The 18,263-nt window shown below is 44.4% G+C and overlaps 1 protein-coding gene across 2 annotated transcripts in view; it reads right to left on the bottom strand.

The window, feature by feature from the left end:
• Positions 1 to 18,263, bottom strand: part of gfral (GDNF family receptor alpha like) — an 89,123-nt gene that overhangs the window by 55,902 nt on the left and 14,958 nt on the right. For both annotated transcript variants that reach the window (XM_033021705.1, XM_033021704.1), the window contains exons 2-5: positions 13,797 to 13,937; positions 8,573 to 8,725; positions 7,580 to 7,978; positions 7,374 to 7,445 (exon numbers count right to left, since the gene is read on the bottom strand). In XM_033021705.1, the coding sequence (XP_032877596.1) occupies positions 7,374 to 7,445; positions 7,580 to 7,978; positions 8,573 to 8,725; positions 13,797 to 13,937 (765 nt within the window). The remainder of the gene's footprint in view (positions 1 to 7,373; positions 7,446 to 7,579; positions 7,979 to 8,572; positions 8,726 to 13,796; positions 13,938 to 18,263) is intronic.

Genomic DNA, 18,263 nt, shown 5'->3' with positions numbered 1-18,263 from the left:
AGCAAGACTCCGCGTCTGGTATTTTGATAGTACCCGATTGGCCTACTCAACCATGGGTCCCGGTGATACTCGACATTGTATTAGAACCATGCATCACCATCCATCATAGACCTAATTTACTGGTTCATCCCGCAACAAGGGGAAGTTACCCATGTCATAATTATATAAACCTATTAATTTGTAGAGTTTGAAAGCACCTCTACTACACCTGGGACTGACGGACCGAACAGTGGATATTATTTCAGCGGCCCACAGACAGTCCACCAAAAAACAGTACTTGGTGTCATCAAGAAATGGGAAGTACTGTCACAACAATAAACATCACCCACAGATCTATGAACACCCCGTCTGTTCTGGAATTCCCGGCAAGCCTCCATCACGATGAGAGGCTCAGTCATAGTGCCATCAACTGCGCCAGAAGTGCTCTGTCAACATACCTGTGGCAAGGAACAGAGCGGCATTCTGTTGGGACACACCCTGGTAACCAAACTCATGAGGGGCATTTTTAATGTTAATCCCCCAAGAACCAGGTACTCCCAAATATGGGATGTGAGCATTTTACTGACCATGTTAAATTAAAATTAAAATTTCTTTATTTATATAGCACATTTTTAGTCAACTTGCATTGACCCTAAAGTGCTTCACATAATTACATCCACACACACAGGCAAAGGTGGGTGAAGTGTCTTGCCCAAGGACACAACAACAGTATGCACTCCAAGCGGGATTCGAACCAGCTACCTTCCGGTTGTCAGCCGAACACTTAGCCCATTGTGCCATCTGCCGTTAAGAAACTGGTCTCCAGCTACAGCTCTGTCCCTACAGAAACTGACTATGAAAACAGTCATGCTGATGGCCTTGGTCACAGCAGCTAAGGTGAAGTCCAGAAACAATCTCCTCAGTAAGCTTGCTGGCTCAAAGTGGGGGGCAGCAGCCCCCACACTGCGCATTTCAACACTAGCCCTTGCATTTCCTTCAGCCGAATATTGTGCCCCCATTTGGTCCAGGTCATCCCACACACACCATGTGGACACCCAATTGAACTCAACAATGAGGATCATCACAGGAACAATCCACTCAACACCACTCCCCTGGCTCCCTGTCCTATCCAACATAGCCCCTCCACACATCCGGCGAGTAGTCCTCACTCAAAGGATGCTCCAAAAGACCAAATACTCCCCTCACCTGCCAATTCACATGGACATCTTCAACCCACCCACTGCTCGACTTCCATCTAGACGACCAATTTGGAAGAACCCACCACCAGCTGATTTCACCATCCAATCAGCTTAGAAAAAGGAATGGGAGTCCAAGGACGTCCCAAATAAACATCTGGTGTCACACCCCACCCTACCGGTCCCTGGCACCAATCTCCCAAGGAAGCAGTGGACGACGCTGAATAGATTCAGGACTGGACATGGCCCCTGCTTGGCCAGCCTTCACAAATGGGGCAGCAGTCCAACCCCACGGTGTGCTTGTGGAGAGCAGCAAACAATGCAACACATCATTGAAGCATGCCCTCAACAAAGACTCAAAGGAGGACTTGTCACCCTTCATACAGCAGATCAAGAGGCAACTGCTTGGCTAAAGGACTTTGCATTCGCTAAATAAATAAACAGCACAAAGGGCCCAGTCACTACAGAAACTAAGGCTGGACAACATGACTATTTCATCTGGAAATTTAACTTTTCACATCAATGAATTAGTCAAACAGAACAGACAGGGGTCAGCAGGCCTAAAAACAGAATTCAGGGCCTACCCGACAGATGATCGTCTCTGTATTGTAACACACTTACTACTATAGATGGAGTATACTAAGATCATCAGAGGGAAAGAAATGTCACTTTTAATCAGCTACAAACAGCCACTCAAAACAGTGACAGTCCAGACCATCTCTAGATGGCTAAAACAGTTCCTAATAAAGGCTGGAGTAGAGACTGGCATTTTTTAATCTCACTCCACCAGGGCTGCAGCTACATCGGCAGCTATGAAGTTGGATGTTCCTATGGACCAAATCCTCAAGACAGCAGGATGGTCAACGGAGAAAACTTTCCAACGATTTTATAACAAACCAGTCATTGAACTTGGAACATTTCCAGAAACAATTTTAAATTCTGTAATATAATTTACCCCATAAATAGGGGCTATAATTTGGTGTTAATATATTTATCGATGGGTTTTTCAATATCGTATTGATGTCTAATGATGTTAACACTATTCTCCCCATAATCAAGGCAGATGTGATGCATGGACTCGTTTCCACGGCATGAAATCACAGAGCTTTAAAATCTTCACGTAGTCACTCACGTGACTCCGAAGTAAAATAGTAGGATTAAACGAGAACTTACCAGTTTGAAGTTTGATCGTTATTTTATGAGGAGTAACGTTGAGGGATTACGTGCCCTCCGCTCCCACCCTTGATCATATACTCAACTGGTATCTCTTCTCTAATCTTACTATGTTTAGTCATTACAGTTATCTGTGATTTCACACCGCTGCTTTGAAGAATGACACGCATGCGTCCTGGCGGGGTTCTTCACGTAATCCCTCAACGTTACTCCTCATAAAATAACGATCAAACTTCAAACTGGTAAGTTCTCGTTTAATCTTACTAGTAATGACCATCTCCAATGAGTGAGGTGGGGTAGTTGAAGATAGTTGAAGTCAGAATCCTGGATGCTGCTACTGTCCAAAACATAACTGGACCAGCCACGCAAGAACCATGGCTACACGAGCAGGTCAGAGACTTGGTATTCTGTAAGGAATGACTTCCAACACTCCAAAGCCTTTCCAACATCTACAAAGAGCAATTCAGACGGATAATGGAATACTGTGCACTTGCCTGCATCTATGCCGTTCGAACAGCTACCAAAATGCTCAACCATCCACATCAAAGCAGCCCATTGAAGAATGAAGAGACTGCAGATGCTGGAATCTTGAGCAGGGTCAGTGGGGGCGCTGCGAGAAGGCTGCCCTGCCAGCAGCGTGTTTGTTATTTCTACTTTTTTGGTTTTTTCAGTGTGTCCAAATGTTTGTTTTAGTGTCTTGTGTAGGGGGAACCGCTTTCGGTCGCCTCCTCCACGGAGAGGCGACTTTTTCCATGTCGCGTCCCTCGCGGCCTAACAGCTTGGATTGGAGCGGCCTTTCCCGGAGTCGGGCCCAGAGTTTCAGCAGCGTGAGCAGCGTGGACTTTTCATCGCGGAGCGGGCGAGCCCTTGACGGGGTCGCCAGATGGGAGTGCTCCGATCGCTGGCCCATGGACTGTTACATCCTGAAGCCGCGGTCTGCGGAGCTTCTAACCGTGGGCGCAGCGTGGACTTACCATCCGGAGCCTAGGTTACCTCACTGGGGACAGCCAGAGAAGAGCTCCGACCGCCAGCCTGTGGCCTGCAACATCCTGAAGCCGCGGTCTCCGGTAGGAAAGCGCCGATGCGGGACCTCCAAGCCGCGGATTGTGTTCGACCGCCCCGACGAGAGGGCCTGTACATTCGGTCGCCCGTAGCGATGACGGCAGAGGTTTATGGCCCCGACCAAGGGTGAACAATGGAGACTGTACTTTGTGCCTTCCTCCACAGTGAAGAATGCTGTGGTGAATGTTTGTGTTAAATCTTATTGTGTATTGTGTGTTCTTTTTTGATTGTACCGCTGCTGGCAAATTAATTTCACTGCACTAATATGTGTATGTGACGAATAAAACTGATTGATTGATTGATTGAAAACAAACTGCTGGGGGAACTCACAATGTCATGAAGCGTTAGAGATAATGGAGAGACACAGTCCCTTGTCTCTCCGTTATAAATAGTCCCTTTGGCCCACCTTGTCCAAGCCGATCAAGTTGGCATCCTGGGTGCATCTGATTTGCCATATCCCTCTAAACCCTTCCTATCCACATATCTGTTCAAAATATCTTTTAAAAGTCACAATTGTATCAGCTACTATAGCTTCCTCTGGCAGCTCAATCGGGAAACAGACTACCCTCTAAATGAAAAAGTTGCTCCTGGGGTCCCACTTTAATATTTCCCCTCTCACCATAAGTCTATGCACTCTAATTTTAGAATCCTCTACCCTGGGCAAAGGACTGCAAGCATTCACTTTAGTTAACAGCATTGAGGAGGGAAATGGACAGATGGTATTTCAGGGCAGGACCTTGCTTTAGATTGACACTCCATGGACCATTCTCATGATTTATTTCAGCACTGGCACACAATGGCTGCTGCACAAAACACATTGCAGGTACTAATCTCGGCTGCTGTAACAGAAGCTCGCAAAGCCGTGATCTCTACCGCCAAGAATCTATACACTGTAAATGGCTTCGATTGTATTCATGTAATGTCTTTGCACTGTCTGGTTAGCTGGCAACAAAAGCTTTTCACTGTACCTCGGTACACTTGACAATAAACTAAACTGAAGAAGGGCAAGGGTAAAAGGTTTGCCCACACACACAACCTTGACAAATTATATTCCATCATTATCGCTGGATGTAAACCTGGATTTCCATCCCCAACAGTGTGGTGGGAATGCCTCACCATAGTGATCAATGCAATCCAACAGGACAGCTCATTGGGTAATAAAAGCACGTTTTGCCAGCAATGTATAGTCCCCCATATTTTTGTTGTTACATTGTTTTAAGCAGCAGGAAAGATTAAGTTACACAAATACATTACTGCATCAATTTAGAATGAAAAATCATCCTGAGATTACAAGGTTGCATAAATAAACAAAGAACCTGCATCGAATTAAGAGCAAAAATTTACATCCAGCATTGGATAAGTGATATGCCATTTAGAACCGGAATCAGGAGGAATTCCCCTCAAGGGGGTGAACCTGTGGAATTCTATAACACAGGAGGCAGTGGGGGGGCCAAGCCAATACATTCAGGGAGGAGAAGATGAAAGGGAGCAAGGGACAAAGTGAGAAGCAGAAACAGGTGTAGCATGTTGAAGCAGGGCCGAAAGGCCAATCACCACTCCTGTTCTCTCGGTTTTTATTTCTATCAGAGAACGTAGGGTAATGTCTGAGGTAAAATAGCCGAGAGACATGGAGTCATACAGCATGGAAACAGACCATTCGGCCCTGCTTGCCCATGCTAACCAAGGTGCCCCATCAACACTACTCCCACCTGCCAGTGTTTGGCCCATATCCGTCTAAACCTTTCCTATCCCTGTACCTGTCCAAATATCTTTTAAATATTATTATAATTCCTGTCTCAAGTACCTCCTCCGGCAACTCATTCCAGGCAAGAAAATTATGCTCTGAGGAATATTTCTGTAAATGCATGTTGGTGTGTGTTCACTGGATTACTCCTTTGGAGTCATAGAACATTTCCAACACACAAGTTGTGCTGATTGAAAAAAAAAAGCTACCTGATTTATCTGTTATGTCTTGGACGTCCAACTACATATCCAAGGACTTCTTAAATACGATGAGGGATTGTGCCCCATCACCCAGTGAGCTCCAAAACCTCACCACCTACTGATTGTGATGTATTTCCTCATTTCAGGTGTAATCCTACCCCTTATTTAAAAACTATCCCCCATTTTTTGGCTAATTTCATAATGGAGATAAGTCCTCATTTACTCTTGCCCCAGGCTACCAGAAAATGTATATAGCTCAATTAAGCTCCAAGGGAATTAAGTTCAACCTATCCGATCTCTCCTGATAATTAATATTTTCCAACAGCCATTCTCTAGTTTGTTGAGAGCTAAGATTTTGAGGTCTCGTCGAGTTAAATCGAGTTGGGCCTGGACATGGAGTGGGATCTAACTGACGCACCACAACATAATTTCATTTACAGTGTGAGTGTGTAACAGCTTTGCAGGGTCAATCAGATCATGTGATTTTCAATGCTGATTCCAGTAAAAACCTATTGATGCATTGTTTGCAAATTGCAAGGTGCAGCATCTAGTTCACTCTCCCTTTACCTCTAGGGCCCTGGTTCCTGCATTTCCTTTAACACACTAGGGCCCCAGTTGCTACATCCCTTTAGCTGACTGGCTCCTCATTTCCACACTCCCTTGCAGCTCATCAGGTTCTAGTTCTCAGACTGCTAAGCTCACTAAAAATAATGTATTATGTTGTTGTCTTTTTTTTAACGAATTAAAACTGTGGAGTATTAAGCGGAATCATATCCAAAAGGTCAGAAAATGTACTAGTTTGATGTTGCCAAAAACTCAAGTACGCTTGATTATTGTGGTTTTACTTTGTAACATTTATTCTCGTGAGTAAAGAGGGTCACTGGAAATCAATATGGATATTTACTCAGCACTGGTGAAACTGCATACTAATGATTGATTTCCAATCATGGTTCTGAAGGCACACCAACACAAAGGCAGGAGTATAACTTTCAAGATAGATGGACATTCATACTGGTTAAAAAAAAAAAAAGAGCTCGGAGTCGTACAACACAGAAATGGCCCCAGCACATCCATGCTGACCTTTTTTGCCCATCTACACCAATCCTATTTACCCACATTAAGATTGTATCCTTTTACTTCTTGCTTATTTAAGTATTTGTTCAAAAGCCTCTTAAATATAGTAATTGTAATTGATTCCACCAAGCCCTCTGGCAACGCTTTCTAGACATCCACCATGTGTGTAAAAAAATCCCAGTTCAGATCCTCTTTAAAACTTCGTTCCCTCATCTTAAATCTACACTCATCTACCCAATGAAACTCCTAGCATAAAAAAAAGGTTCTGACCATTACCCTATATGCCTCGTATAATTTTATACACCATATGAGATCACCCCTCAACCTCCTTTATTCCAAAGAAAACAAGCCAAGCCGATTCAATTTCTCTCATTAGCAAGTTCGTCAAAGCAGGCAGCATCCTCGTGAGATTCCTCTGCACCCTCTCCAACTCCTGCTCCTCCAACGTGTGGTCTCACATCATCTGACTTTGGTGCCAAGTGTTTGATACTTGAAATCTATTCTGAAGCATAGTTTAAAAGTTTTAGGCAGCTCAATGAACTAGCTGGGATCAGTTTGTGCATTATCTTCTACACCCCCCAGTGTCAGCAAGTGACCTAACTCCCTCTCAACAATGGAATTTCAATGACTTTGTAAGCTGATGAGCAAAGATCCGAGTGAAATGCTCTGACCATGATTATAGAGTGATGAGAATCCAATGATAAAGTTTTGATATGTCACCTACACATTGCATTATTGGGCTTTTAAACTCATCTGTGCAATCTGTCAGTAAAACTGGCAATGTCGGATCTAGACAATTAAAGTTTGAGCTTACAGCCAAAGAAAGTAAAGTCGAGAATCTAGAGGGGTTGTCTTGTCATTGATTACGAGAATGTGTAAAATGGGATATTTATGTGCCGTGTCCGAATGTCTGCTCTTGACAGGCAAGGTGCTTATTTTCCTTACTTTCACTATTGAATGCGGCAAGTGCGGTGAACTCTGCGGCTGATTTCCTGCCTCTCATGAACTCAGATGCACCTGCAAGAGAAACAACAGTGAAAAGAAAATAATGCACAAAAGGTGTGCCCGAAATGAATAGCAGACTCAAAACATGAAAGAATCAATGCTCAAAGGGATGGAAAGCATTGATGCCAATGCATAGTTGTCCCCACCAGGAATATTCACTTCGTTTTCTTCATCGCTGCTCGTGTTTAACCTTCTACTTGCAATTTGTACACAGGCATTGCTGGCGAGGCTGGTCCGTATTCTGAGGCACTTTAATCTCCCCTGCCTTGAACAGCTGCAGCCGGCGAGCTTTGTGCGCTGCAATGCTTGCCAAGCGGTTAGACACTTCTGCCCTATGGCTGGGATGCTGCAATTATCCTTTTTGTGCCGGCACATCTTCTTAAACCTTGCATAAACTGAACTGCAATTCGGGGATCTCAGACAGCTGTGTTTCGCTGACGGGCAATCATTGCCCTTCCTTGTGCTTTTATTTGTGTTCATTATCCGTAAGCGTCTTTTCCATTCTGGTGGCACTCCCGAGCTAAGGGTAGGTGCCCTGGATCGCTCTATGTGGAAGAGAGTAAATGTTGAAATGCCAAAGGCCATGAAAAAGTTATCCAAAACACATGAACACATCTCAGCAATAACTTTGATGCACCTGTTTAAACTCCTAACTCTACGGGATTAAAGGTTTCTTTTTGATTTCCACATCTAAAAGGCAAATTCTGCCATATTTAAGGAACAGGAAAAGGATATTGTGCAAGAAAGTTAGCCTGTTTTTAGTTAATCCCAATTTTACCTCTCAATCCTTCTTTTCTTCAAAACTTGTCCTTTTAACAACGACCTTTTGCTCATAACTTGTTCCATATGTTTATTTACTGCCTTTAATGTGAAATGGCCTTAACCAAATTCCCTATTTACTCTTAACTGCACAAGGTTTTGAGCTGTGGGGTGCTTTTTTGCTGATTGGTACTGTTCCAGTGTAAATACTTAACAACACTTCTGCCAAGTTTGCTCTGCAATCCTCAAACAGGTGTTAATTCTGGGTGAATCTGTCACCTTATTTTTCCATTGCTAGAGGTTGAAGAATGATCAAACACCAGCCTGTTTGCAATTTCATTGATCCCACCTCATTATACACGCGCATATGCTGCATTTACCTTCTTGGCTGCTGCACTGTCTTCCAAGTTGTCTGAAAAAGTCGCATGATTTATCTTCAAGGCAGCTGCACTCTCTAAATGCCGGGTAACTGTTGGCTAAGTGCTGGATGGTTATGTTACAACTGCTGTGATCCTTTACTGTGCAAGCGTCACCTGTAATGCATTAGAAGAAGAATATATATGAGTTTTTTTTTGATTCGCCAGAATTCGGATGATTTAGTATAGTCTGAATTATTCAAAGCAGCCATGGTTCAAATTACAGCTATGGAAATGACCCAACCAAGTCCATGTTTTCAATTTTTACCGGTTCTGTGAAGTTGCCTTCAGAAGAGTCTTTCCATATGAAATATCTCTTTTGGAAAAGGTTCTATGGCTCTCTTACTTTACTGTTTCCATCTCCGAATGAAGAACAAGCCGGATAAAATGCGATCCATTTCCCCAGCCTGCCACTAAATTAGCTCCAGTCAAACATTGGCCGAACAAATGTAAAGAGATTGCAAAGTTAGTTCTTTTATTTTAGTCAGATATCTCAGCAATAGCTGAATCCCTCTGTCGACTTTAAGACAACTTCAGTTGGGTGTGTGAAAGATGATTGCTTGGGGTAAAAAATCCACCCCACATTCTTATCAACTCTCCCAGATTTTATCATTCACGCCTACCAATTCACACATAACCATGTAATACCATGTTTACTTGCATTGACTGTCTTTGTACGGTGATTATTGTCATACTCAGTTGTTGTTTTTAGCTTATGGAGAGATAAAACACTCCTATTCTGCTCCAGTGCTAGATTTCAGACAACAGACTGGTGCAGCCACAAGAGCTGCTGCCTCACTGTTCCAGATCTCTGGCTCAATCCTGACCTTCAGTGCTCCTTTTGTTGCACCTTTTTCTTGCCCCTTCTCTCTGTGACTGAGTGGGTTCCTCCGGATGCTCCAGTTTCCTATCATACCCCTAAAATGTGTGAATTGGTAGGTGCGAATGTTAAAATCTGGGAGAGTTGGTAAGAGTATGGGGTGGATTTTTAAAATGGGATAAAGCGTAGGATTACAGTAATTGGGTGATTCGGGTTGGCGGCGCGACTGACATCACAGCGGCCTCTGCAGTCCGTCTGTCTTTTTTCTATTTTATTGTCCTGTTGAGTGTATAGTTTGTGGTGGGTTTTTGACTGTGTATGTGTGGGGGGCGGGGGGGTGGGTGGGGAAAACTTTTAGATCTCTTCCCTGTACGGGGACCCGACCTTTTCCCTTCGGGTCTCCGTTGCCGTTGGGGCCTAGCACCGTAGAGCGGCCTACAACTGGAACGACAGCTCAAGTCACGGAGCCTGCGGAGCTGCGGACCTACCATCGTGGAGCTGGCCGACTTCGGAGCATGGAGAGCTGCGGGGGTGAGCTGCTGCGACCCGACTCCGGTGGATGGTGACACCAGGAGCTCGCGGGTCCCCGGTGGGAGACCGCTTTGCGGGGCACCGGCAACGGCAACTTCTCCTGCCCGAATTGCGGGGTTGAGAGTGACCTGGAGTGGGGCCTTACAACGCCCGGCGCAGCTTTAAATGGCCGCGGACTTGCTAGCACCCGCCGGGGGCTCCGACATTGGGACCCAGAGCAGGGCCTTACATCACCCGGCGCGGCTTTAAATGGCCGCGGACTTGCTAGCGCCCGCCGGGGGCTTTGACTTTGACTTCGGGAGAGGAATGGAGAGCAGGGGAGAGACAAGACTTTGCCTTCCATCACAGTGAGGAGGAGATTCACTGTGATGGATGTTTGTGTAAATTGTGTTGGTGTGTGTCTTGGTTCTTGGCGATCATTTTCCAACGTTCTCTCGACTCATGATCAGTTCCTGCAAACTGGAGGGTAGAGAGAAAATGGGGAATTATAGACCAGTTAGCCTTACATCAGTAGTGGGGAAGATGCTTGAGTCGATTGTTAAAGATGTTATAGCAGCGCATTTGGAAAGTGGTGACAGGATCAGTCAAAGTCAGCATGGGTTTATGAAGGGAAAATCATGCTTGACTAATCTTCTTGAATCTTTTGAGGATGTAACAAGTAGAATGGATAAGGGAGAGCCAGTGGATATGGTGTATCTGGACTTTCCAAAAGCCTTTGACAAGGTCCCACACAAGAGATTGGTGTGCAAAATTAGAGCACATGGTATTGGGGGAAGGGTATTGACATGGATAGAGAACTGGTTGGCAGACAGGAAGTAAGGAGTAGGAAATAATGGGTCCTTTTCAGAAAGGCAGGGAGTGACTAGTGGGGTGCCGCGAGGCTCGTTGCTGGGACCCCAGTTATTTACAATATATATTAACGAATAAGACGAGGGAATTAAATGTGACATTTCCAAGTTTGCAGATGACACAAAGCTGTGTGACAGTGTGAGCTACGAGAAGGGTGCTATGAGGCTGCAGGGTGACGTGGATAGGTTGAGTGAATGGGCAGATGCATGGCAGATGCAGTATAATGTGGGTAAATGTGAGCTTGTCCACTTTGGTGGCAAGAACAGAAAGGCAGATTATTATCTGAATGGTGTCAGATTAGGAAAAGGGGAGGTGCAACGAGACCTGGTTGTGCTTGTACATCAGTTACTGAAAGTAAGCATTCAGGTACAGCAGGCAGTGAATAAAACTAATGCATGTTGGTCTTCATTGCGAGCCGAATTGAGTTTAGGAGCAAGGAGGTCCTACTGCAGTTGAACAGGGCCCTGGTGAGACCGCACCTGGAGTATTGTGTGCAATTGTGGTCTCTTAATTTAAGGAAGGACATTATTGCTATTGAGGGAGTGTAGTGTAGGTTCACCAGGTTAATTCCTGGGATGGTGGGACTGACATACGATGAAAGAATGGGTCGACTGGGCTTGTATTCACTGGAATTTAGAAGGATGAGAGGAGATCTTATAGAAACATATAACATTCTTAAAGGATTGGACAGGCTAGATGCAGGAAAAATGTTCCCTATGTTGGGAGAGTGCAGAACCGGGGGTCACAGTTTAAGAATACGGGGTAGGCCATTTAGGACTGAGATGAGGAAAAACGTTTTCACCCAGAGAGTTGTGAATCTGTGGAATTCTCTGCCACAGAAGGCAGTGGAGGCCAACTCACTGGATGTTTTCAAGAGGGAGCTAGATTCAAGAGCTCTTAGGGCTAAAGAAATCAAGGGATTTGGGGGAAATGGCAGGTACGGGGTACTGATTTTAGATGATTAGCCATGATCATATTGAGTGGCTGTGCTGGGTCGAAGGGTCAAAGGGCCAAATGGCCTATCCCTGCACCTATTTTTCTATGTTTCTGTAATAAAAACAGAAAATGCTGGAAATACTCAGCAGATCAGGCTGCATCTGTGGGAAGAGAAGCAGAGCTAAGGTTTCCAAGTCGAAGACACATTGTGTTCAGGCCCCATTCACTACACAGTTTCAATAATGTACATATAATGCCCACGGCTGACTTTTGCCTTGAGCAGATGGACAATGCAGCATCTTACAAACCTCAGGGAATAAACCTTACAACTGATTTGGAGGCATAAAAGATTGCCGGTGCTGAAATCTGGACAAAAAAATGAGTTGCTGCAGGAACTCAGCATCTGTGGAATTAAATGGACAGTTTGGGGAAGGGGATTTGGGGGAAGGAGCAAAGAGAGGAAGGAAGTAAGGCATGGAAGGAAGCTGGGCAGGAAGCAAAGGAAATAAATTGTGCCTCCACAGTGATGACGAAAGACTGCATCCCTGTGTGGACCTGGAATACCTTGTCACTATTGTTTAACATTGGAAATACGCCTGTGCGTAGAGTTCACCTTACTATGAGTGCAAGTGTAGTTATTGCTGATCCAGTGTTGTGACCGATGCCACACATCCCACCCATGGCCCTGAATTTTGCACACCTCAATCATGTCTCCCGCCACCTCCATGAGGCATGACCACATTGAATGGCGGTGCCGACTCGAAGGGCCGAATGGCCTACTCCTGCACCTATTGTCTATTGTCTAGTGTCTATTTCCACCAAGGAATGCAAACTTGGTCTTTCCAGTCTCTCCTCGTAACTGAAATGCTCCATCCCTGGCAACATCCCAGTGAAATTCCTTGATCCCTCCCCAGTTACTTCCGATAGTGTGGTGACTGGAACGACACACAGTAATTCAGCTGTGACCTTACCAATATTTCATAAAGCTTTAAGTGAGAAGCAATGATAGGGAAAGTAGACAAAATTGCTGGAGAAACTCAGCGGGTGAGGCAGCATCTCTGGAGCGAAGGAAATAGGCAACATTTCGGGTCGAAACCCTTCTTCAGATGCTGAGCTTCTCGAGCGCATTTTTGTCTACCTTCGATTTTCCAGCATTTGCAGTTCCTTCTTAAGCAATGATATGGACTTGACTGCTTTATATTGCACTCGAACTGAACCAAGTCCCTATCTGTCCCATTTTAGGATACTCTCTTGAAGTCTCCAACTTGCAATCTCTCTATCAATTTACAGACGTGGTTGTAAACATTGCAGTGCCGTGTTAATAATGTAAGAGTAAACTTACTGTGTAAAAGAGAGGTCATAAATAGAGAGAAGCTATTTTCTCCAATCCCTGAATTGCTAATGGGATGACCCTAGTTTATTACCATTAAAAGAGCAGAGGGAGTGATTAATTAGTTTATTTCAAGGAGAGTTTGGCCATAATATTTAACTTAACAATCAGGAACTGCAATGAAAGCAGAATGTATAATTTCCCGTAATAGGGAGGTAAATATTTTGAAAAAATAACTTAAAGAAATGGATGCAAGGGCAGGGAATGGGGCTAAGAAATATCAAACACTAATCTAATGTAATAACGAAAACTTTATAATGCTTATTCCACTAATTAATGAAATAACCTTTATATATATATAATCATCGTCCACTTAAAATATCACCGAAGGAGTTTACAAAACAAGAAAAACTAAAATAATTATTTTTGCAATTGACATCTCTAATGTCTTCATGTTTTACATTTTAAACACAGAATAATACTTTCAATTGACCAAGATTTCATTCAATTTCAAATCAGTATTTTAATATCCCAATATTGTTCATTTAGAAATAAATTCCCCTTTTAGATCCATTTAGGTAGCGCAAGAGAAACAGCTGTTTTTTGAATGTGGAAAATTAGAAGCAAAATATTTGCAACGTTAAAAAGGACACCCGTATAATCATAAGCTTTTTTCATTGTTTAATGCAAGCATGTTTACAACACAGCATTCATTTATATACCTGTCTGGTTGCAGACATCTTCAATTAAGTTCCATACATCCTTACAGCCACCTGTGTCGGCGATGCACCATTTCGTTACCTGGAGACATTTGGTGGTTTCCAGACCAGGACCATTGGTGATTTGAGATATCAAAATTGCTGCTAAAGAGAATAATGGAGAAACATTGTTATATAGTGTTCAATCCGGCCACAGTGGTTATATCTGTGCAGGATAGCACCATGGGCATCATCAACATTAGCAGGAGGATGACATATGGTTCAACAAAACTTCTCTACCCTTTAATATCAGTGCAGGTCCTCCCCTCTTATTCTTCATGTCACTTAATTTCTCCAATAGTCAAAAACCCATCACTCTCTGGCTTGTGTTTATTCAACTATTGGTTGTATAAAACTCCACAGATTTACATTTCTCCACAGCACACTCCAAATTATTCTTCGCTTTTCAGAGCCAAGGGAAAGTTTACTCCCGATCAGAATCTTTTATGTTGTAACATTTTCACCTCTCAGTCTTCTAAACCCCAGAGACCATGGGCCTATCTTATTCAGTCTCTCCTCACATAGGGCGACAGAATGGTACAATGGTGGTAACAATAAGGGCGGCATGGTGGAGCAGCGGTAGAGTTGCTGCCTTACAGCGCTTTCAGCGCCAGAGACTCGGGTTTGATCCCGACTAAGGGGGCTATCTGTACGGAGTTTATACGTTCCCCAGTGACCGAGTGGGTTTTCTCAGAGATCAGTTTCCTCTTACGCCCCAAAGACGCACAGGTTTGTAGGTTAATTGGCTCGATATAAATGTAAATTGTCCCTAGTGTGTGTTGGATAGTGTTAGTGTGCGAGGATCGCTGGTCGGCACGGACTCAGAGGGAGGAAGGGATATCTCTAAACTAAACTAAACTGGTTAGAGCCGTTGCCTCACAGAGCCAGAAACTGGGGTTCGTTCTTGAGTGAGGAGAAACCACCAGGGGCGCCGGGGAGATGGGCCGCCCTGCTGGCAGTCGTTCGTTTTTCCATTCTTTTTGTTATTTTTTAGTGTGTTAAAAGTTTGTTTGAAAGTTCTTCGGTTTGTTTTATGTGGGGGAGGGGGGGAGGCGATCGGGGGAGACTTTTTATTCAAGTTCCTACCTTGCCGGAGATGTGATTATTTTCGGATCACATTCTCCGGCGTGCTCTGCGGCCTTCCATCGCTGGAGCTGGAGGCCTCCTCGGACTGTCGTGAGCCCCACCGCGGGGCGCGGACTTAGCATCGGAGCTGATCCCTTGCCTGGGATCGCTCCCACCACGACCACCGTGGACTTTACCATCAAGAGCTCGCAGTCTTCGGGAGAGGCTAGACGAGAGCTCCAACACCGCAGAAGGTTCGGCCAGCCCCGACGCGAGGTTCGATCGTCCAGCGCGGAGCAGCTGACATCCCCCTGATGCGGGAGCGAATCGCCTCGATGCGGAGGGCCTGAACGCCGCCGCTACGGGAGTCAAGATCGTTCCGTCAACGGAGGCTCGAGGCCCACGACCAAGGAAGAACTAAGGGAAAGGACTTGAACTTTATTTCGCCTTCCATCACAGTGAGGAATGTGTAGGAGTCACTGTGGTGGATGTCCATGTTAAAATGTGTTTTTGAGTGGCCTGTTGCTTTTAATTGTATGACTGACCTGGCCAATGAAATTCCGCGTATGTTGCAAAACATACTTGGCGAATAAAGTGTGATTCTGATTCTGATTCTGAGTATACCACTCCGTCTTCCAATTCAGTTGCTATTTCTGAGAGTGACGTTTACTTAGCATTTTCTCATTTCTTGTTTCCCCACATTACTTTAATGCAGAGAACCAAAAGGGAATGCGAATAAAACCAAAGTCCTGGACCAGTGTCCTCCTGGAGAAACCCACCCCCTGCATCAATGCCTGAAATAAAAGTTATTGGCAGGTTATTAATCAACACTAATCAACATCACATCCACATTGTGCCTGGTGACACCAGCATTGACAGAGAACTTCCAGCATACTTAAAGGCAGATGCATCAGCTTCCAGTTCAAGACAGTGATCAAAGTGTTTGAAAAATTCCACATTTGGAGAGATCATGGATATTGAACATAGAACAATATAGCACAAAAACAGGTCCATCGGCCACAATGTCTGTGCCGAACCTGATGTCAATACCATCACTTATCTACCTGCACATAACACATATCTCTCCATTCCCTGCATATCTATATGCCTATCCAAAAGTCTTTTAAATGCCTATCATATCAACCCTAACAGCACGATCCAGGCACTCATAACCCTCTGTGTAGAAAAATGGCCACACACATCTTCTTTAAACCTTAAAGCTATGCCCTCTAGTATTTGATTTTTCCACCCTGAGGAAAAGATTCTGACTGTCTACCCTAATATCTCTCTCTCTGTATACACTTCCCTGGCTCGTGCTCCCTTTGTTGTCATCAAATCAAAATAATTTACTGTGATGGCACAGTGGTGTATATAGCAGAGCCCTTAGCTCACAGCACCAGCCACCCATATCTGATCCTGATCTCAGGTGCTGGCTGTGTGGAGTTTGCATGTTCTCCCTCTGGGCTTCCTTCGGGTGCTCCGGTTTTCTCATACATCCCAAAGACGGGACGGGTTAGTAGATTAATTAACTGCTGTAAATTGCTCCCAGTGTGTAGGTGAGTGGTTGATTCTGGGGTGAATTAAATACATTGTGTGGAGAATAAAATGGGATTGACATGAAATTAATGTAATTAGGTGTGTGTTTGTCAGCACAGATTTGGTGGGCTAAAGGACCCGTTTCCGTGCTATATGACTATGATTGCCTTCCATAGGAATTCAACAATGTGATAAAATCATCTATGCCCTGTATCCTGGAAAAGCCGCCATACCAAGCCAGGAAATAATGCTTCCCAGAGACTGGCATCTGTATGAAGAGGTAGCTGTGCAGGTGAGTTCCATGCAGTCAATTTGGAAAAGGCTGAATAGGTTGGGTTCTTTTTTCCTTGGAGTGTAGGATATTGATGGGTGTCTTGATAGGAGTTTACAAAATCATGAGAGACATAGGTAAAGTGACTAGCCATTGGATTTTACCCAGGGTAGGTGAGTCTAGAGAAGGTGAGTCTCGAGAAACTAGAGAAGGCTGAAGAATGGTCCTGACCTGAAATGCCAGCTATCCATGTTCTCCAGGGATGCTGCCTAACCCACTGATTTACTCCAGCATTGCGTGTCTTTCTGACTCTCACATTGGAGTGCACAGGTTTAATGCGAGAGGGGAAAGGGGACCTGAGGGGCCAACATTTCCACACACATGTTGGTGGAATCATAGAAGATGCTGCCAGAGAAAGTGGTGGAGCTGGTTCTTCTTGGTTTCTTGGTCCTCCAAAATATTCCAAATGGAATTTAAACTGGAGGTGGGTCAAATTACAATATTTGAAAGACTCCTGGACGGGTATATGGGAAAGAAATGAAGGTATATGGGCCAGGAACAGGCAAGTACGAGTAGCCCGGTTCAGCAACTTGGATGGCATGGAAAAGTAGAACTGAAGGGCCTGATTCTCTGCCGTATAGCTCTATGAGTCTAAGGTTAGCCCAAATTCCACTCTAGGAATTGCACCGTGGCACCTGGAGTTGGCCTGTCCAGTCTGTGGCTGGGGTTCTGAAACCTATGGAAGATGAGTTTGGCATTCAGCACTTGGCTTGTCAGCATAGTGGTAGAGATGTTGCATTACATTGCCAGAGACCTGGGTTTGAACCTGCCTACAGCTGCTGTCTGTGCAGAATTTGTACATTTTCCCTGTGAGCCCATGGGTTTTCTCCGGGTGCTCCAGTTTGTACAGGGTTTGTAGGTTAATTGGCTTCGGTAAAAATAGTAAGTTGTCCCTAGTGGGTGGGATAGTCCTAGTGTACAGGGTGATCACTGGTTGGCATGGTCTCGGTGGGCCGAAGGGTCTGCTTCTATGCTGTATCGATAAAGTCTAAAGTAAAGGCACTCTGCCACAGAGTGTAAAGGATGAGTAAAAACACAATCACACTGTCGTGGGTGATGGTCGCTGCGAACAAACACACCAACCTTCCTTCACCATTGTGTCTGTTCGCGGATTCTATTAGTTGATGTATTCAGAAAGAGGTGACTGTCAGCCACTTTAATTGCATCAACAGATGAGATTGTGGAGACAGGGGAGAAAGGAAACCATAGAGAAAGTTGAAAACAAGAACGATAATTTTAATATCAAGGTGAAAGTTAATTGGGTTAATATTGAACTGCACAGCATCATGTCAATTGTATACACTGCATCAATAGTGCTGTTTCTGCAGTAATTGAGCATTAGCTACACAATTAGATAGACTGCTTAAGCAGCACCACGAGTTAATATGGATACATTCTCAACCACTTTCTATGGATGTTCTTTGCCGTCAGAAGCATTTAGAACAATATTCCCATTGAGAATCTAACCCCTCTGCAAATTATATTGTCAATTTTCTGTC

Source organism: Amblyraja radiata, chromosome 5 (genome assembly GCF_010909765.2).
Source record: "Amblyraja radiata isolate CabotCenter1 chromosome 5, sAmbRad1.1.pri, whole genome shotgun sequence".
Classification (NCBI taxonomy): Eukaryota; Metazoa; Chordata; class Chondrichthyes; order Rajiformes; family Rajidae; genus Amblyraja; species Amblyraja radiata.
The sequence above is the reverse complement of the archived record's forward strand: the minus strand, read 5'-3'. Positions and strand labels throughout refer to the sequence as shown.